General features: G+C 59.1%; 14 protein-coding genes and 1 pseudogene across 14 annotated transcripts; 11 read left to right on the top strand and 4 right to left on the bottom strand.

The window, feature by feature from the left end:
• Nucleotides 1-19: 19 nt before the first annotated feature.
• On the top strand, nt 20-453 carry ACA1_066310 (uncharacterized protein; the record flags this gene model as incomplete). Its single annotated transcript, XM_004339774.1, has 2 exons — nt 20-169; nt 361-453. 2 exons carry the CDS (start codon nt 20-22, stop codon nt 451-453), a joined length of 243 nt encoding a protein of 80 aa, XP_004339822.1.
• A 708-nt stretch (nt 454-1,161) lies between these two features.
• ACA1_066300 (transcription factor SII (TFIIS) domain containing protein) lies at nt 1,162-1,668 on the top strand (the record flags this gene model as incomplete). Its single annotated transcript, XM_004339773.1, has 1 exon — nt 1,162-1,668. One exon carries the CDS (start codon nt 1,162-1,164, stop codon nt 1,666-1,668), a length of 507 nt encoding a protein of 168 aa, XP_004339821.1.
• Nucleotides 1,669-1,789: 121 nt separating this feature from the next.
• ACA1_066290 (papain family cysteine protease subfamily protein) lies at nt 1,790-2,926 on the bottom strand (the record flags this gene model as incomplete). Its single annotated transcript, XM_004339772.1, has 2 exons — nt 1,790-2,424; nt 2,500-2,926. 2 exons carry the CDS (start codon nt 2,924-2,926, stop codon nt 1,790-1,792), a joined length of 1,062 nt encoding a protein of 353 aa, XP_004339820.1.
• Nucleotides 2,927-3,247: 321 nt separating this feature from the next.
• On the top strand, nt 3,248-4,396 carry ACA1_066280 (uncharacterized protein; the record flags this gene model as incomplete). Its single annotated transcript, XM_004339771.1, has 1 exon — nt 3,248-4,396. One exon carries the CDS (start codon nt 3,248-3,250, stop codon nt 4,394-4,396), a length of 1,149 nt encoding a protein of 382 aa, XP_004339819.1.
• Nucleotides 4,397-4,437: 41 nt separating this feature from the next.
• ACA1_066270 (uncharacterized protein) lies at nt 4,438-5,390 on the top strand (the record flags this gene model as incomplete). The annotated part of the gene is made up of 2 exons (XM_004339770.1): nt 4,438-4,985; nt 5,060-5,390. 2 exons carry the CDS (start codon nt 4,438-4,440, stop codon nt 5,388-5,390), a joined length of 879 nt encoding a protein of 292 aa, XP_004339818.1.
• A 270-nt stretch (nt 5,391-5,660) lies between these two features.
• ACA1_066260 (uncharacterized protein) lies at nt 5,661-6,041 on the top strand (the record flags this gene model as incomplete). Its single annotated transcript, XM_004339769.1, has 1 exon — nt 5,661-6,041. One exon carries the CDS (start codon nt 5,661-5,663, stop codon nt 6,039-6,041), a length of 381 nt encoding a protein of 126 aa, XP_004339817.1.
• A 30-nt stretch (nt 6,042-6,071) lies between these two features.
• ACA1_066250 (Rho termination factor domain containing protein) lies at nt 6,072-7,591 on the top strand (the record flags this gene model as incomplete). The annotated part of the gene is made up of 3 exons (XM_004339768.1): nt 6,072-6,455; nt 6,485-7,408; nt 7,496-7,591. The coding sequence occupies 3 exons, from the start codon at nt 6,072-6,074 to the stop codon at nt 7,589-7,591; spliced, it is 1,404 nt and encodes a 467-aa protein (XP_004339816.1).
• A 61-nt stretch (nt 7,592-7,652) lies between these two features.
• On the top strand, nt 7,653-8,431 carry ACA1_066240 (uncharacterized protein; the record flags this gene model as incomplete). Its single annotated transcript, XM_004339767.1, is given in 2 exon segments — nt 7,653-7,874; nt 7,892-8,431. 2 exon segments carry the CDS (start codon nt 7,653-7,655, stop codon nt 8,429-8,431), a joined length of 762 nt encoding a protein of 253 aa, XP_004339815.1.
• Nucleotides 8,432-8,668: 237 nt separating this feature from the next.
• ACA1_066230 (uncharacterized protein) lies at nt 8,669-9,277 on the top strand (the record flags this gene model as incomplete). The annotated part of the gene is made up of 1 exon (XM_004339766.1): nt 8,669-9,277. One exon carries the CDS (start codon nt 8,669-8,671, stop codon nt 9,275-9,277), a length of 609 nt encoding a protein of 202 aa, XP_004339814.1.
• A 956-nt stretch (nt 9,278-10,233) lies between these two features.
• On the top strand, nt 10,234-11,363 carry ACA1_066220 (uncharacterized protein; the record flags this gene model as incomplete). Its single annotated transcript, XM_004339765.1, has 2 exons — nt 10,234-10,945; nt 10,978-11,363. 2 exons carry the CDS (start codon nt 10,234-10,236, stop codon nt 11,361-11,363), a joined length of 1,098 nt encoding a protein of 365 aa, XP_004339813.1.
• A 406-nt stretch (nt 11,364-11,769) lies between these two features.
• On the bottom strand, nt 11,770-12,347 carry ACA1_066210 (ribonucleosidediphosphate reductase, beta subunit; the record flags this gene model as incomplete). The annotated part of the gene is made up of 2 exons (XM_004339764.1): nt 11,770-12,008; nt 12,071-12,347. 2 exons carry the CDS (start codon nt 12,345-12,347, stop codon nt 11,770-11,772), a joined length of 516 nt encoding a protein of 171 aa, XP_004339812.1.
• Nucleotides 12,348-12,373: 26 nt separating this feature from the next.
• Nucleotides 12,374-12,595, top strand: ACA1_066200 (ribonucleotide reductase; the record flags this gene model as incomplete). The annotated part of the gene is made up of 1 exon (XM_004339763.1): nt 12,374-12,595. One exon carries the CDS (start codon nt 12,374-12,376, stop codon nt 12,593-12,595), a length of 222 nt encoding a protein of 73 aa, XP_004339811.1.
• Nucleotides 12,596-13,264: 669 nt separating this feature from the next.
• Nucleotides 13,265-13,564, bottom strand: ACA1_066190 (annotated as a pseudogene).
• Nucleotides 13,565-13,588: 24 nt separating this feature from the next.
• Nucleotides 13,589-14,411, bottom strand: ACA1_066180 (uncharacterized protein; the record flags this gene model as incomplete). The annotated part of the gene is made up of 3 exons (XM_004339762.1): nt 13,589-13,860; nt 13,991-14,096; nt 14,208-14,411. The coding sequence occupies 3 exons, from the start codon at nt 14,409-14,411 to the stop codon at nt 13,589-13,591; spliced, it is 582 nt and encodes a 193-aa protein (XP_004339810.1).
• A 331-nt stretch (nt 14,412-14,742) lies between these two features.
• Nucleotides 14,743-17,976, top strand: ACA1_066170 (communication mutant protein f, putative; the record flags this gene model as incomplete). The annotated part of the gene is made up of 1 exon (XM_004339761.1): nt 14,743-17,976. One exon carries the CDS (start codon nt 14,743-14,745, stop codon nt 17,974-17,976), a length of 3,234 nt encoding a protein of 1,077 aa, XP_004339809.1.
• Nucleotides 17,977-18,192: the final 216 nt, after the last annotated feature.

Genomic DNA, 18,192 nt, shown 5'->3' with positions numbered 1-18,192 from the left:
AAAGGGTGTGGACACAAGGATGCTGTTCCACATTGACAACTGGTTTGTACAGAAGTGCAACTGTGGCAACCTGGGCTACAATCCCACTGATGCCTACACTGATTTGGGATTGCTCCAACAGGAGGAGGTGCTGTTGGTCAACTGGATTGACATCCTGATTAAGCAGGAGGTAAAAAGCTGGGCTTTGTGTGTCTCCTCTGCAGTGCACTTGAAATGGAGGACTGTGTGCTCAACCAGATCACCCAATGCTGTGCAGCCGTGCAGAACTTTGGCGGTGTCGCGTTGAACCAACGGCCGACACCTCATTTATATTAAGTACAAAAACAACAACGAAGGCCCTTTGTTTTCTTTATTGTTTAGTTCAACATGGATCTCGACCTCAACTCCCCGAGCGAGCCCATCACTCCCGCCGAGGCTTTCGCCGAGGCCTTCAGGTGGTCAGTGACTGGCTGAAGATGACACACAACAAGATGCCCAACAATCAATCTCACCTGTTCAATCTCACTTTGAGCACCACCACAAAACAACTCCTCAAACAGGACCAACTGACCAACAAAATGATCTTTGATGTTGCCCTCATGGTCCAACTCACCATGCAAACCACCAGCATTACAAAGAAGGAGGACAACAACAACAAAGAGATTAACCTTAGCAGCACCAACACTGACAGCAAGGATGACCTGTCTTGGGCACACAAGGTGTGCACACAAGGGATGTGTTGAAAAGCACATCCACAACTGCACATACAGCAAGTGTCATGATCACTGCATCACACAACTCACATCCAATCCAAAGCTCTTCTGCCAAGTGCCCCATCACCAGGTCAGGGCACATGCACAACACAAGGCAGCTCTGGCCAAGATCAAATCACCACCCATTTGCAAATCCAAGCACTGCAGGCTCCACTCCCAGAATAATTGCATCACCAGGAGGTGCTCAAAACACTGTGCCAAAGTACAGTGGCACGATCAGGCAGTGCAGTGCCCATGCCATCCAACGGCAATAAAGCTCCGCCCATGACGATCTGATGATGTGGTGATGGTGGGTGATGAAGACAAAAACAGGATGCTGAGGATCACAAAGTCCACACACATTGGCAGCACCAAACCAAAGCACAAGCCAGCACACAAATGGGCACCAGGCAATTGGCACATCAAGCACATGGCCAAGCTCCAGATCAAGGCTATGACCATGATCACAGATGCACTCACCAAGCCTGGCAACAATTCCACCAAACACTGGTCACTGGCACAAGAGATAGAGGACAAAATCTACAGGGCCTACAATTGTCCAGGACACAAGCCAGTCAACAAGCACCACCAACTATGTCTGTGGCATTATCTGGCACAAGTGCACAGCATGCACACCAACCTCATTGATGCCAAGGGTCACAACCCTCAGCTGCACAAATCCATGCTCATCAGCATCATGTCACTGGAGCAGTTGGCCACCATGAGGCACACAGACATGTTCCCCTCACTGCACACACGAACACTCAAGCCCAAGGAGGTGGCCAAGCCCAAGTGCAGCCACGGCATGTTCCAATGCAACAAGCGCGACTGCCACAGCTGGTTCACCACCTACTACCAGCTCCAAACGCGCAGCGCCAACAAACCCCTCACCACATTCATGCAATGCACTCAGTGCAATAACCAATACAGGTTCTGATGCGCCTGCAAAACTCTGTCACAGAGGGAGGTGAATAAATGGGAAAATTGACCAACTTCTTTTCTTGCAGAAACAGAACAAACAGTGCGTGGTGGGTGTGGGTGCGAGTGTCAAAAGTCCCTTAGGCGGTGAAAGGATAGGAGGCCCAGTCAGCGATCCCGCACATGTTCTTGCCGCGCGCCAGCCTGAAGTAGCCCTGTTCGCCCCAAGCAGGACCCCACGAGTTCTTGAGGATCCAAAAGTCCTTGCCATTCTCTGTACCATAGCCGATGAGAAGTACGGCGAGGGTGGGTAGGTTCCCACAGTTGGCCACGTCGAGGATGCCGCCCGAGTAGTACGAGAATTGTTGGGTCCCGGCGTTGAAGGCAACGGAGACGGTCCCGGTCGTGGCAATTGCATCGAGGAGAGCCTTCTCGTTGCCTGCTGGTATTCTGACGTATCTGGCAACCTGTGCAACTTTCGGCATGGAACCGCTCCGGCAGGCACCGACGCGCCCCGTGTAGGGATAGTTGGCCTGGGAGACCGCGCCACCCTTCTCTTGTAGCCACTTGTAGGCGGTGTGCATCCAACCACCACCAGGAGAAGGAGGAGGAGGCAGAGTGGTGACCGTTGATCCACCGCAGCCACCGTTGCCGTACTCGCGTGTGCAGTCGACGATCTGCTGCTCGGAAAGGTCGGGGAGAGTGTTGTGCGCGCGCCAGTAGGCAGTTTCGAGGGCACCAACGGCGGAGAACGCATAGGAAGCGCCACATGAACCTGAAAAAAGAGGAAGAAGAATCACATATAAATAGAAGATTGGCAGTGCAAAATTGGGCTTGGGGGGCGGTGTACCCTCGTTTTTGACAGCCTGTACACCACCCCACGTCCTCCAGTCGAGGCTCGCGGGGTGGCGACGGGCGTGGGCAGGGGCGGCAGCAGCCTCGGAGGTGGCATTGTCCTCCTTCGGGGTCGGAGCAGCATCGGAGTCAGAAGCGGGAGCGGTGTAGATCGTACGGAACTCGTCAGCGGTGAGATCGCCAAACTGGTTCATGGCGAGGTGGTAGCTGTGGTTCTGGCGGTTGTGCTCCTCGATGAAGCGGTGGTTCTCGCGCCACACGTTCCAGCGGAAGACGAACTCCTCGTTGGAGTACGACTTGGCGTGGGTCCTCATCCAGTCGGCGAACACGCCCCTGAGAGGGTCGTCTGACGAGGCAGAGGCAACGAAGAAGAAGAAGAAGAGGACCGCGGAGAGGGTAACGAAGAGGGTGGCGGAACGCATGCTGGCTGTGGTCTGGACAAAAAAAAAGACCGGAGTGTTTGCCAGCAGCAGAACGCTTTTTTTCTGAAAATATATCCCAAATATATGGGCCAACCAATGAGCACCCCGATGAGCGGCTTTTTTCAAATAAGTAGCCCAGCAAGCCTCGAGGCGGGGTCGCACAATTTCAAAAAGAGCGAGCGTGGCAAAGAACGCTACACCCAGCACGTTGCCACCACCATCACGCATAATTCTCATGTGCCCGCCATCTTGTTCTAGGCGATCGACCTCGCCATTGCGTGAGGGCGATAATGATAAAATCTACCACACGACTTCACATTCATGGATTCTTCAACCGGTTGGATCGTTGCCGGCGTCGTCCTGGTGGTGTGCGTGGTGGCCGGGTGGCTCATCTATCGTCGTCTGCACAAGCCGACCCCGAAATCGTCCACGGTGATCGGTGCCGTGCGCAACGTGCGCATCTACAGCACGCCATCCAGCGCCGGTCTCTTTACCGGATCGCCGTCCTTTGCCTTTGTGTGGGATCCGCCCAACAGCGGCGCCGGACCCGGCTACGACATTGCCTACGCGTACACCATTACTGATCCATCGGGCGCCAAGACGTCGGCGCAGGCCCAGAAGAGCGCTATTGCGCCACTGCCGACGCCGCTCAAGGACGGCACCTATTCGATCTCTGTGACGGTGTCCAACCAGTTCGGATCGGGACCCAGTGCCACTGGATCGGCCGACCTGAGCCTGCGTCCGGGCGCCGTCACCGGCATCGCGCTCGTGCCCGCCACCAGCGATCAACCACAAAACTATTTCAAGTGGAATCGGGCCGCCGACGGACTCGACTCGGATGCGCCGGTCAGCTACACCGTCAAGCTCACCGATCCCAAGGGTGTGTCCACCGCCGGTCAGACGCAGGGTCCGGCGTGGCCCATCCCGCAACCCTCCATGAACGGCACCTACGCCATCCAGATCACCGCGAGCAACAAGTACGGCCAGGGTCCGAGCGCCACCGGCCAGGGCGCGGTGGTGGTGTTCAGCATCACCGGCACCAGCGCCAACTGGGTGGCCAACTCGAGCGCGCCCGGAGCCTACACGCTCCAGCTGTCGGCCGACGTGACCGGGTACGAGAGCGGCGATCGGATCACCGTCGAGCCGCAGTATCCCGACGGCAGCCCCGTGATCATGCAGGGAGGATGCAGCGCCTTGCCCCTCTCCACCACGTGCACCTCCACGGGCAGCGGCACCAGTCGGTGCGTGGCCGCGACTGCGCCCACCTACGGCGTCGATCCGAGCAAGGTGCCCGCCTGCTCGGCGTTCCCGACCACCGATCGCGCGTCCCGCGGCAAGGCATTCAATCTGGTCTTCCGCGCGCTCTCTCCGACGGCCGGATCATCGCAGCCCACGCCCCCCACCGTCGCGTCAAAGTTCCCCGGATCCTCGACCCCGGCATCCGTGTCCAACATCCGCATGAGCCAGTAATGGCGAATCAAATATATGCCCAGATGTGCCATTCAGCAAACATGTGGGGTGCCGTTGCCGTCATCGTTGTCGTTATCGTGTTTGAGTTCATCAGGTGGGCGATCTACAAGCGCACCCACGGCAAGTCATCGCAATCCGACACGCTGATCGGATCGGTGCGCAACGTGCGTCTCGAGCCACATGACGCCTTTGTCAGCGCGTTCTACGGACAGCCGCACACCGCCGGATTCATGTTCACCTGGGATCCGCCGACCAATGGATCCGGCGCCGGGTACTCCATGAGCTACAGCTACTCCATCACGGATCCTTCGGGCGACAAGACGCCCCAAGCCACCGTCGGCAGCAACGTGGCTTTCCTGCCGACGCCGCTCAAGGACGGCACCTACGCGATCACCATCGCGGCCAGCAATCAGTTTGGCACGGGACCGTCGGCGACATTCAACGGAACGCTCGACTTGAAGCCCCAACCCTTCCCCGCCAACGCCATCCGGTACGTGCCACCCGGCGGCAGCGTCAGCCACCCGACCGCGGGCTACTACTTTGAGTGGGACGCGGTGCCCACCGGCGAGGACGCGACGGCTTCCGTGTCGTACGTGAGCACGATCACCGATCCGTCGGGCAAACAATACCACCCGCCGCGACGACGCCCCACTTTTCGCTCAGCTATCCGGACGGATCGGGTGTGTATCTGGCTCCGGGCACTTGCGGCACCTTTTCCAACGTGGCCTCGACGTGCTCGCCAAACTCCGATGGCAGTCAGACCTGCGTTAGCGACATGCAGCCCGTCTATGGATCACCGAACCTAAGCAGCCTGCCGGCATGCACCGCAATCGGCATGACCGACAAGTCCATGCGCAACATGCCGGTCAACCTCAAGGTCGATGTGGTGCCTCAGAATGCGCTCATTGCGCAGGCCTCGATGACCGTGGGCACCGTGTTCCCCGGCACGGCACCAGCTAGGGTGACAAACGGCAGAATCGCCCAACATCAATGAGCTATTTTGTTTCAATCAACCATCCGATTTTTTGGCCACAGCGATGAATTGGGGGTGGTGCGCATCGAATCCAAGCTCCACGCCTTGTCTTCCTCGTTGAGCGCATGGTTGCCACTGGCGGCGTATGCCAGCAGCATGCGCTCGGATCTCTTGCTGATGCAATCGTCGGTGTCCATCGTGTTGTCGCAAAATGCAAGCGTCCCACCCCCCTCATAAATGTGTTTTGGCGCGTCCCTTTCGCCCGTGATTGTTTGCCGATGCCGATCCCAAATGTCGACACCCGAAGGCCGCGGCACGGCCACCCTGATCGGCCTGGGCATGATCGTCGTCATCGCCGCCGTGTTCATCGGCATCTACCTCTACTTCAAAAAGAAAAACTCGACGTACACCACATTGAAGGATCAGCAGATCCCATGCGGCAATCTGAGCGGATCGTGCGATCTCGTCCAGGGTGGCGTGCACGTCACCAGCGATCAGCAGTGCCAGTCCGTGTGCGATACTACCAGCGAATGCAACGGGTGGCTGTACGATCGTCTGAGCAACGGATCGGGACCCAACTGTTGGGTCAAGTATGTGTCGCCGTTGGTGCCCTCGTCTGCCGAATCGCTGCCCGGATGGGATATGGGATACAAAATCACGGCAACATCGTGAATAAATAATCTCGGATCCTTGCAAATCGCGATGCCGAAACCATCCGCCAATGCGCTGGAAACCAAAACCGTGACAGAGCTGCGCAAGCTGGCATCGGCGGCGCGCATCGCCGGCTACAGCCGCATGCGCAAGGCCGATCTGATCGCGGCGCTTGCTCCGGCAAAGGCCCCCATACGAAAGCCGGCAACCGCGGCGAAGCCTCTGACCATCGCACAGCTGCGCGCAAAGGCCAAGCAGATGAACATTGCCATTCCGCCCAAAGCGCTCAAGGCCGACATCATCCGACTCCTGGAAGCAAAGCCTCGACGGCTGGCCAAACGCACGAACGCGGGATCGCGCGCCGCCGCGCCACCAAAACCGGTAGCGGAACAGCCCACCAGACCACCGCCACCGCTGCCGGGAACGAAAGCGGTCGTGCTCAAACGACCCAAACCCAAGCCCAGAGACTGGAGCTCCTCCGCCTCGGTTGGAGGAGTTACGGCCGCTCCGACATCCACGTCCCATGCCCGAACGCCAAGAAACCGCAGCTGGAGGCATTCCTGGCGACGCCGCGATTGACAGACCAGCAGCTGGGCATCTTCGCCAGCGTGAGCCACTCCCTCTATCTGTACGAGGTCGGCAGCGCTAAGGATCGCAGGTTCCTATCGCAACACGAGCTCCACGGGACCTCCCTCCAGTATTTCTACTGGTCCGACTTCACCAGCGTGCTCGCCACGCACGAACGCGTGCGCGATCTGTGCTCCGTCAATCCGTACGGCCGGCCGCTGACGCTCAACGTCGAACGAGGTATCTGGAATCGACTCGTCAACGGATTCACAATGAGCGACGACGAAATCCTGGCGGCTTTCGCAAGGGCGAACAACACGGACATTGCCAACATTCGACAGCGTGTCATGGATGGCGTCATGCACACGCTCCGCCAACCGCCCGGAATGTTCCGGGTGAACACCGCGCAACTGTTCAGCGATGGACCCTTCCATACAACCTCCAAGGAAGGCAGCTGGCTCAAATCCCACGGCATCGTAAAGTGCGGCACCAAGCGACCGTGGCTGCCCATTGCAGTCGGTGTCGGCTACACCAGGATGGATAGCCACGCGCTGTTTTTGCTGATCAACCGCGGCACCGGACACGCGTACCTGTTCGAGTCCAACGGCTTCGACCCCGACAACGAAGGCGCGTTCCGAGTCACCCACGCCCTGATCGCGCTTTCCGCCATCTACGAGCATCTCGTTTCCAGCGGCAACCTCACGCCATCAGAGTGGCGCACGACAAGCTTAGTGACCGATATGGTGTCGGGAGATAGCATCCGGGGACAGGGGCCGCAGGGACTGCAGGGCAACCGGACGACGTTGCTTGGACATGAGGACGTGTGCTGCGTGGGCTTACCTCTTCTACCACCTCTTCATCCTCCACCCCGAGCTCAAGCCGGATGTCCTGTTGCAGCGCATGCTGAGCAACGCCCCTACCTCGGACACATTATAGGCCGCTACTCGATGTTCATCGCCAAGCGCATCACTGCCAAGGTCACAATCCGCAACGCCAAATACTAGTGATTGTCTTCGCCGGGTGCAAAATAATCTCTCTTGGTGATCCACGGACGCCATCGACAGCATGACCAGGGGATCCACACTTGGAACCAAAACAGTGGCCGAACTACAGAAACTGGCGTCGACAGTGCGCATTACCAGCTACAGTCGCATGCGCAAGGCCGAGCTCATCGCAGCTCTCGCTCCGAAGAGGCCAAAGGTCCACCCGCCCACCAAAAAGACGAGCAGTAGCAGCATCAACAGCCTCACCATGGTGCAACTGCGCGCCAAGGCCAAGCTGGCGGGCGTGCCATCCCAGCCAAGGCACATAAGATCAACATCATCCACGCCCTGGAGACCAAGCCACCCCGGCGCTTGGCCCAGAGGACAGCAAAGGCGGTGGCCGCACCGAAGCCACTCACACTGCCGGTGCTCATACCGCAAGCACCACTGAAGCCAGAACACTTTCAGCGCCTGTGGAAGGCGGACAAGGCGAGAGCCATCAATATGGCATGCCCTCACATTGATAAGGAGCAACTCAACCGCCACCTCTCAATGCAGAAACTGACGGCCAGGGAGCTGGGCATCTACACCGGCGTAAGTCACACCCTCTATCCATACCCTGTCGGCAGCACGCAGGACCGCGAGTTCCTATCCCAGGACGATGACTTGTTTCATTCATCGCGCCACAGCTTCATGTTCTGGCCTGAATTCATCAAGGAGATCGTCACGCATGAACGCGTGTGCAGCCTGTGCTCGGTCGATGGGCACGGCCGACCGCTGGAGTTGAACATCGCGATGGAGAACATTGATGACATGCCCAAGGAACAGCGGCCTGGATACATTGAAGATGCGTTTACTTGAGCCAATGAGCTCCCCAAGGGCGTTCTTTTGGACCACTCCAACATCAGCAACATCCACACCCTTGCGCCTCCCGACATCTTCAACGCAACCCACATCCATCACTATGCAAAGGGGCCTCACTATGTGCCTATGCAACAACAGTGGCTGGAGAACGCAGGCGTCAGCAAGTGTGGCCCAGAGAGACCGTGGCTGCCTGTGATAACGGCCACCTCATTTGGCCACAACAACAGCCACGCCATGCTCCTGCTCATCAACCGCAACACTGGACAAGCCTACTTCTTTGAGCCCAACGGCGACGTGTTGATGGAACACTACAGGAAACTCTACGCGCTCATCACACTGCCCAACACCTACCATGCTCTTGTCACATACAGCGGTCCGAAGCCATCAGAGTGGTGTACAACCACCTTCATAAGGGACACCATTGATGGGTTCAGGCCACAGGCCATGCAGGGGCCAAAGGAAACCCTGCTCAGGCACAACAATGGCACTTGCTTGGCCTGGACGACGCTCTTCTACCACCTCTTCATACTTCACCCCAAGCTCAGCCCCAACGAACTTCTGGAGCGCATGCTGGCGCCGAAACAGCGGATGCACTTGGGCACCATTGTCGCTCGCTACTCGATGTACATGATCGACCAACTCGATGACATGCTCTCCGACAGCAACGGTGAAGACCTGGACGTGGCCAAGATCGAGCGATTGCGCAAAAAGGCCAAGGCCAACCTCGAGGAATTGACGCAAAAGTGCAACGAGTTGCTGCTCAAACAGCGCCAGATAGCCAAGAAGCAGGTGTGCGTGGGTGTAGAAAAGGCCAGCAAGTATTTGCTGAACGAGTGTGTATAAAGAATCATTGTTTTTCACTGGCTGACGCCACAAACACCATGGATGGTCGCTTTTCGTTGTTGTGTTTGTACCACCCAATGGTGATTCGATGCGATCCATTTGTGCAATATCGTCGGTTTGGTCGCAAGTGCTGCGCTCGTGCGGGACTGAGAATCCGCACTGCAGGGCCCACTTGGGCTTGCGTTGGATCATGGCGTGCTGAGCCGATTCAGTGGAGTGGTACTACACCGCCAACGCCAGCGCATCCCGACGGGTCATCCGAACAGATCCATTCCTGCGTAGGTTGGGCGCCAACAGCGCGATGGCACGAGGCAGGTAACATCACCCACTGTCCACCCTCAGATTAATCCAACCAATTGCATGTCAATGGTTCAGATCCCAGCCATCGTGATCGTCATCGCACTCTTGATTGGGCACCTCCATCGAGGGGGGTGGCGATGTGTCGCTCAGCTCATCACGTTCTACATAGCGCTCGTCAATCTCAGTGTCAGCCTCGTAATCGTCCTCCATTTGTGTCGTGGATGTATGAAAAGGATCCGTTGGCCTGCTTTTCTTCCCGCGTCACATAGGAATTTCCGTGAGACATGAGGAGTCGGGTCCCTTTTTTTCACGCCCCCGCAATGCGCAAGAGGACCGCAGTCGAAAATCACTACAGATCTCGGTTGGCAAGGAAGATAAGGAAGCTGCGCGTCGAACGCGATCGTATGAGCAAGAAACTGCGCGACTACAACCGCCAACTCGACGAGATGATGTGACGCATGAACGAGATGTTGGTCAACTACAGGGAATCGGTGCAAGCGCTCAAGGCCGCGTCGCACGAGATGGGGCTGTCGGTCGCCTATGGTTCTGTCGCCTGGGCCACGATGGCGCCCAAATAAAAGTTGTTGCTCAGCCACCCACCCTTAAAATAATACGCGCGATGCCAACGAAGGATCCCAACAGCGACAGCAACGACGATGTACGGCGGTGGCTATGCGGCCCAGTCGCCCCAGATGATGACAGCCATGCTCCAGCAGCAACAGATGTTTCAGCAGCAGCAACAGCAGCAGCAGATGATGCAATCGTTCGGGCAAACTGGTGTCGCTGCGTACACGCCCCAGCAGCAACAGCAGATGATGATCCAGCAACAGGCCCTCGCGCTGCAACAGCAGCAGCGCGCTCAACAGCAACAGACCGGATACGGCCAATCGAAGCCGGCAATGCATCGGCCCGCCCTCGCGCCGCCACAGCCCCCCGCTGTGGCGAGACCGCCGGCGATCGTGGCCAAACCCGCCGTCGAACGCAGCGCGGCGGCGCATCTCAACATCAACGGCATGCTCAGCGACGGCACGCTCAGCATCAAACCTTTCTCGGTGGAGCACAATGTCTACTTCCTCAAGCTGGGCGACACGTTCTACCGCGCCGCGCCGCGCATCCCGCTCGCCAATCCGTACGATCCCGAGGGACCCTACAACGGGCTCACGGAGAAGCCCCGCCACGCGGTCGAGTGGAGCGAGATCCGCGAGAAGCTCGTCGCGGCCGAGACGGAAAGGGGCGGCGGCGACCGAACGGCCGCCGAGACCAAGATCGATACGGTGTTCAGGCCGTCGGTCATCGCGCCCACCGATCGCGCCATCTTGCTCAATCCGCTCGAGACCATCGTCGCGCACAACGACGAGTATGCATCGCGTTCCCCGAGGACTGCCTGCCCGTGGTCGAAGCGGCCTCGTGCATGTCGCGCTGTCTCATACAGGTCCGGCTCACGCGATCGCACGGATGGGGTGGCCAGGTGACCCGCCCATCGCTCACCATCACCAACCTCTCGCATTCGAGCAAGTGCGTCATCATCGTGGACCGCCCCATCGCCACCATCGGCTTCGTCGCCACGCCCTTCTACGACCCCGGCAACCGCCCGGCCGGTCGCGGCCGCGCCCAGGCCGAAGCCGAGATCCAGCGCTACAGGACGCTCTGGCATCCGCTGTTCATGATCGACGATCCGCCGGCCGAACTCCCCGCCGAAGCGCCGCCGCAGTCGCCCCAACAGCAGCAACAGTTTGCCGGCTATTATCAGGACGCCACCGGCGTTCCGTATCCTTACGTTCAATAAACGTCGCCATCCGACAGAAACAATCAAAACGCGCCCGACCACCATTGTTGTCAAGATGCAAACGCCAATGGAGGTCCTGCTCGCGCCCAACCACAACCGGTTCGTGCTGTTCCCCATCCAGTACGCCCGGATATGGGAGATGTACAAGAAGGCCGAGGCCTCGTTCTGGACCGCCGAGGAGGTCGACCTGAGCTCCGACATGAAGCACTGGAACAGCCTCAGCGGCGATGAGCAGCACTTCATCAAACACATCCTGGCCTTCTTCGCGGCCAGCGACGGCATCGTCAACGAGAACCTGGCCGGGCGGTTCATGACCGAGGTGCAGATCCCCGAGGCGAGGTACGCCCTGCGCCCCACCCACCCGCCCCGATTACCGCTCATCACAACCCACCACTCGCAGGTGCTTCTATGGTTTCCAAATTGCCATCGAGAACATCCACTCGGTACCACCCCGTGCCCACGCAATGATGCAGATCTCGGTCCGCACTGACCCCAGAATCATGCCGATCAGGGCGACCGGCAACGATTCAGTGACGAACTCTTTTTCCATTTCGACGGCCTCAAGAATGATCTGCCTGGTCACGTCATCCGAGGGCTTGTTGACGAGCATGCTGTAGAGGAGGCAGGCAAAATCGCAATGCAAACCTGGCGCATGGGATAGGGGGTGGTAAGACAAGATGGGAAGCCGGGGCAAGACAACTGCGTACCTTCGTCGCGACTGATGAGCTCGTTGGAGAAGGCCAGGCCGGGCATGAGGCCGCGCTTCTTGAGCCAGAAGATGGAGCAGGAGCTCGAGAAGAAGATGCCCTCGACGGCGGCGAATCCGACCAGGCGCTGACCAAAGGTCTCTACGCCTTCGGTGGCGATCCACTTGAGCGCCCAGTCGGCCTTCTTCTTGATCGACGGGATGGTCTGGGCGGCGTTGAACAGGTGGGCCTTCTCGGCGGTGTCCTTGACGTAGGTGTCGATGAGCAGCGAGTACATTTCCTGCATGGAATAACGCGGGCCTCATGTGCCAATACATCGAGTTCGTCGCCGACCGCCTCCTCGTAGCGCTCGGCGGAACGAAGCACTACAACCAGACCAACCCATTCCCGTGGATGGAGCTCATTTCGCTCCAGGGCCGCAAGAATTTCTTTGAGCGCCGCGTGGGCGAGTATGCCAAGTCCGGCGTGCTCACTAAATCGACCGACAGCAACAGCAGGAACTTCACCACGAGCGAGGATTTTTGATTTATTCAGGATGAATCATAAAACAGTCTTTGGAGAACAATCGATCGGATTGTCGCGTCTCTCGTTGGCATTTGAACGTGCATGGTGTAGCGATGATGGCACGCCTTTATTTGTTCACAGCGGGACTTCCATATCGCTATAGTCGACCCACAAACGAACGATGGTCGCTTGGCGCACCCACATGGCACCGGGTGGAAACGAGAGGAAGCAAAATTGCATCTTCATGATTTCGGTCGGTTGGCAGTGGTTGCAGATGTCCACGCTACCGCATGTGCGGCGGCCTGTCATCGCTTGCAGCCAGGGGCCGTCGTTTTCGTATCGAATAACGCGCTCGCACAGGTCACACACGTAGACGCACTGCGAGGAGAGCGTGCCGGTGTCCGACGACGCCATGAGAGCCTCCGATTCGGCGGTGAAGGTATTGTCATCAATGATGTGTTTCCAGTAGCGCCGTTCCTCCTTTTTCGTCAAGGCCAGCAACCACGATGGGCGAACAAACGGTGGAGTAGACACGCGGTGAGAACTCATCTTGGTCGTTTTTTGTATGTGTTTGGATTTCCCTTGAATCTGCAGCACGAGATCTTCATGGTGGCTCGCCCACCAACGGGTTTTGTCATTACTCGGAGGGTTGGATTGCATAATGCGACCAAGAGCAAGGGCGCTTTTTATTTATGTGGTGCAACAGTCGATGTAATAGCAAAAGGTCTTGTTGTAGCAGCTTCCAGAGGTGTAGACGTTGGTGGGCGAGCCCGTGCAGCCTGTGTTGGCGTAGGCCAGGATCCTCATGTTCACGCAATCGCACACATGGTTTAGCGCTCCGCATGCGCCCTCATCTTGGGTGAACGTCGTGCAACCGGTGAAGGACGAGCACGTCTTGTCGGCACACGAGCACCTGCGGTACGTGCACACGGCGGTGGCATCGATGATCGCGCAGAGACCCAGACAGACCCTGATGATCAGGTTGCACATGTTCTGTGCTGATAGCAATTACTGCTACTTCTTGTGGAAGAAGCAATCACCACAAGAGGTCACAGTCCAGTTGGAAACATAAAAGTAGCCAGGGAACAATGGGCAGGCCAATGAGCACAGGGTCTTGGTCATGCTGGGGTCTTTGGCGTAGTAGTAGAGGCAGCATACGTTGTCCTTGCCAGGCATCGGCGAGGGCGTGTGCGAGGGCGTGGGTGTGGGCTGGCACGCATATTTGGTGACATATTGAAAGTTGTACTGGTTGTACTCAGTGTCTTTACCAACCCACGAGAACTGGCCTGTGCCATCAGCGCTCTTGTTGCTGCCAATAGAGAGGTGTCAGACCAAAAAAGGGAAGATGACTAACGAAAACAAAGAATGAAGGACTGACACAACAAGAAGAAGGTTTGGGGCCGTACCACAGGAAACTGATTTGGCTGTAGCTGCCTTCTTCGCCGCCCTGGAAGTAGAGGGAGAAGCCGGCCGAGGCGGGCTGGTAGGGTGGCCCAGGTAGCATCGAGGGATTGGCTTGCGCCTGGCTGCCACGGTCATGGTACTGGGGAGGGACGCGCTAGTCCTTCTGGCACACGGCGGGGGTCGTGTCGTCCTCACTCTGACAGAAGGTGTTCCTGACCGACCCACACACCTTGTAGTAGACCTGGCCATCGGGGTCGGTGGTGATGACCTCCTGGGAGCCGAGGAGGGCCGCCAGAGGGGTGAGGTCATACACTGTTGTCCCGTCGCCGTACTCACCGCGACAGTCCTCCCCAGTGCTCTGGGCCAGCACGGCGTAGGCAGCCAGGGCAGCCAACAAGGCAAGGACGAGGAAAAGGGGGGCTGCTGTGGTCATGTTGGGAGCTTGTGGTGTGAGAAGAGAACTGTGCAGTTGTTTGCCCCAGCTTGCCGCAGCTTTCGGGCCCAAGATTGGTTCCACCAATAGGGGCTTCCTTACGCGTAGCTTTGGAGATATTTGGATGTGCCACGCTTGACTCAGGATCTCCGGTACATGATCATGCAACCACCAATTGGTTGCTTAATCCCGGCTCAATGAGGCAACTGATTAATAATCAACGAAGGGGGCCAATGACAAGGGAGAATTGCGGGCGCAAACAACCACTACCACACCACCACCACAACAAAACGGACGAAGGAAGCCAGTTGTACCACCCACAACTACCACCATGACGGCCAGCCGTCCTTCCTGCTTCATGTGGGCAACCGCCTGCCTGACCGTCGTCTTGCTCGCCGCCGTAGCCCTCTTCACCTCGCCCGCCGCGTCGCAGTCTTGCACTCGCGACACCTACACCAGCCTGCCCGCCGGCGCCATGTTCCCGACGGACACCCTCTCGGCCACTCTGGTCCCCTCGGGCCGCGCCTTGACCACGGGTCACTGGAGCGAGGTGGCCAAGTACGGCAAGTACCGCCCGGCCAAGGTCACACCAGCGGCCAGCCCGCCCGCCGTCGGCTGTCCTCACCTGCAGTCGGGTCTCAAGGATTGGCACAATCCAACCACCTGGGGAGGGTCGGTCCCGGCCAACGGGGCCAACGTGAACATCCCGGTGGCGACGAAGGTGCTGGTGTCGTCGTGCTCGATCAACTCCTCCTTCGTCTTCGGCACCATCACCGTTCCCGCTGGTTCGGAGTTGATTTTCGGCGACGCCAAGATCAGCGTCTCGGCGCGCGGGTTCAACGTGCTGGGGTCGCTCCTCATCGGCTCGCCGACCTGTCGCCTGCGCAACAAGGTCACCATCACCCTCTACGGCTCGCGCAGCGCGCAGGCCCTGCCTGCCGCGTCGCAGGTCAAGGGCATCGCGGTGACCGGCCGGATCGACATTCACGGAATGCAGTACTTCCCGACGTGGTCGCGTCTGGCCATGACGGCCGAGGCCGGCGACAAGTACCTCTTCATCCAGGACATGGTCAACTGGCAGCCGGGCCAGTCGGTCTTCATCACGACGACCGAGCTCAAGGACGCGCGCGACTGGCACAGGAACGAGGTCAGGAAGATCGTCAAGGTGTGGAAGACCAGCCTCGACGCGACGGTGGCCGCCATCGAGCTCGACTCGCCGCTGGCCTACAAGCACTACGGCGGTCGCGAGTACCAGGCCGAGGTGGGCCTGCTCTCACGCAACATCGTCATCCAGGGCGACGCATCGTCGGAGCCCACCGACACGGCCAACGCCACCTGCACCGACCCCGTCGGCGGCACGGGCTCCACCTACCCGTGCAACGACAAGTACCTCACCGGCTTCGGCGGCCACGTCCAGGTCATGGGCACGGGCGCGCGCGGCCGATTCTCGGGCGTGGAGCTCTACCGCATGGGCCAGACCAACGTGCTGGGCCGCTACCCGCTCCACTGGCACATGATCAGCACCACGAACTCGAGCGTCAACTACGCGACCGATTGCAGCGTGCACAACTCGTTCTTCCGCTGCTACACCATCCACGGGACGCACGGCGTGCTGTTGGCCCAGAACACGGCCTACAACGCCATCGGCAACTGCTTCTACCTCTCCGAGGACGGCGTCGAGGAGAACAACACGATCCAGCACAACCTGGCCGCGCACGTCCACATCCTGGGCAACATGCAGGACCCGTCGCTGGGCCGCAGCGGCAACGGCTGGTGGGGCCAGTACCTGAGCTACTACACCAACAGCTCGTCGCTCATCATCCCGGCCGACATGTCGGCGGCGCCCTTCTACGTGACCAACATGTACAACACGATCGAGGGCAACGCGGCCAGCGGCGGATGGACCGGCTTCTCCTTCCCCAGCCTTCCCGGACCCACCGGCAACTTCAAGGACGTCAACAACTTCAATCCGGCCAACCGTCCGTTCAAGACTCCCTTCCGCGGCAACACGGCCCACTCGACGGGCTTCTGGTGGGCGTCGGCGGGGGCCTTCTACTTCGGCGGCGAGATGACCTACACCGACAGCACCAAGACGACGCTGCGCTACACCGAGGGCAGATCGAACATCGTGCACGACACGTGCTCCGACAAGACCGTGGGCACGCCGGCTTCGCCCAACGCCGGGTGCTGGGATCTGGGAGCGCAGCTGTGGCTGGAGCTGGAGGACAACAAGGCCTTCCTCGCCAACCGAGGCCTGCAAGCGTGGGGCAACCGGGCCAACATCGTCCGCATCGAGATCCACGACACCGCGCTCTCCATGAACGTGTTCGGTCAGGTGTGGGTCAACGGCATGCTCATGGAGTGCCGGTCCAACCACCGGCCGACGCCGTTCGCCGGTTGCCCGAGGGCCTCGGCCTCGCCGCGGTGGGGCGACTGCAACGTCCGCGACTTCTACTTCTTCACCACTATCGGCGGGTTCCAGTGGTACGACGTCAGCCAGAACCACATCGTGCAGAACTCGACCTTCAGGAACTGCCGCAACGACTGGTCGGGCTGCATCTTCGGAAACGAGCCGGGCAAGTGCAACGGCGCGGCCGTGTTCACATCGCTCACGCACTCGGATCAGTTCGTGCCGCAGATCATGCAGACCACCGCGGGCATCAACTACACCAACTGCAACAACATCTGGCGCTCCTCGACCCAGCTCGCCGACGCCACGGGCGAGACGGTCTCCGGCCGAATGCAGAGCTGGCTCGACGCTGACGGCACTGCCTCCGGCACGGGCCAGAGGACGATGATCGGTTCGGCGTGGGCCGATCAATGGTGGAAGATGAACGACGGGTGCCAGCTCGTGGCCGAGAGGTGGGTGTGTCGCATGGCCCAGAAGGACAGCAGCGCGGCCATCAAGCTCTCCGTCGACCCGACTCGCGAGGCACAGATCGGCTCCACCATCTGCGTCAACGGCGGCGACGGCACCAAGCCCTGTCCGGTCATCGGCAAGGCGACACACTTCGGTCGCAACAACGAGTCGCTCGGCGTCGACGTGGCTGTGATGGGCCAACTGACGGGACCGATCATCTACCAGTCGGGCGGATGGTTCGTTCGCTACACCGCCGGCACGCCCAAGCAGATCACCATCAGCGAGATCCAGGTCGATCCGAAGGACTCGCTCGTGCTGGCCCTCCCCTACCCGGCAGGCACCACCTTCAACATCTCCTTCGAGGCCGCCAACTGGTGCAGCACCAGCTGGGGCGTTTGCAGGCACCCGTTCAGGCCGGTGAGCTCCGCGCTGCAGGTGTTCAACGGATTCGGCGACGTCTACTACTGGAACAACACGGCTCGAGTGCTGTACCTCCGAGCCACCATGCAGCCCGGCTACTTCGGCAGCCCGGGCACCGACGCGCCCTGGACTTCGATCCCTCCGGCACCCAACCAGTTCTCGCGAGGCGGCTTGACCATCCCCGTGATCAACTATGGCCCTTCAATCGTGATCAGGGCCTCATGCTCGACGAACCCTTGCGCGCCTCAGACCACCGTGTCTGTTCCTCCCAAGCTCTTCCCTTGATCCACGACCTCTCTTTTTGTACCTGTACTGTACCCAATATCTAGTCCAAAGCTTTACCTCGCTCACCATGCCCCTTAGCCTTACAAGCTCGCCACGCCCCTCAGCTTTGTTGGAAGCGTGAGATAGAAAAATTGCCCGTATTATTTCTTGTTTCAAACCTAAAAATGCAGTTGGGTGTTGGGTGGTATTTCAGGTGCGCAACTCCCGGGGTTAAGG

The sequence above is a fragment of the Acanthamoeba castellanii genome (assembly GCF_000313135.1).
Source record: "Acanthamoeba castellanii str. Neff unplaced genomic scaffold scf7180000084599, whole genome shotgun sequence".
NCBI lineage: Eukaryota > Discosea > Longamoebia > Acanthamoebidae > Acanthamoeba > Acanthamoeba castellanii.
This window is presented reverse-complemented; position numbering and strand designations above follow the sequence as displayed.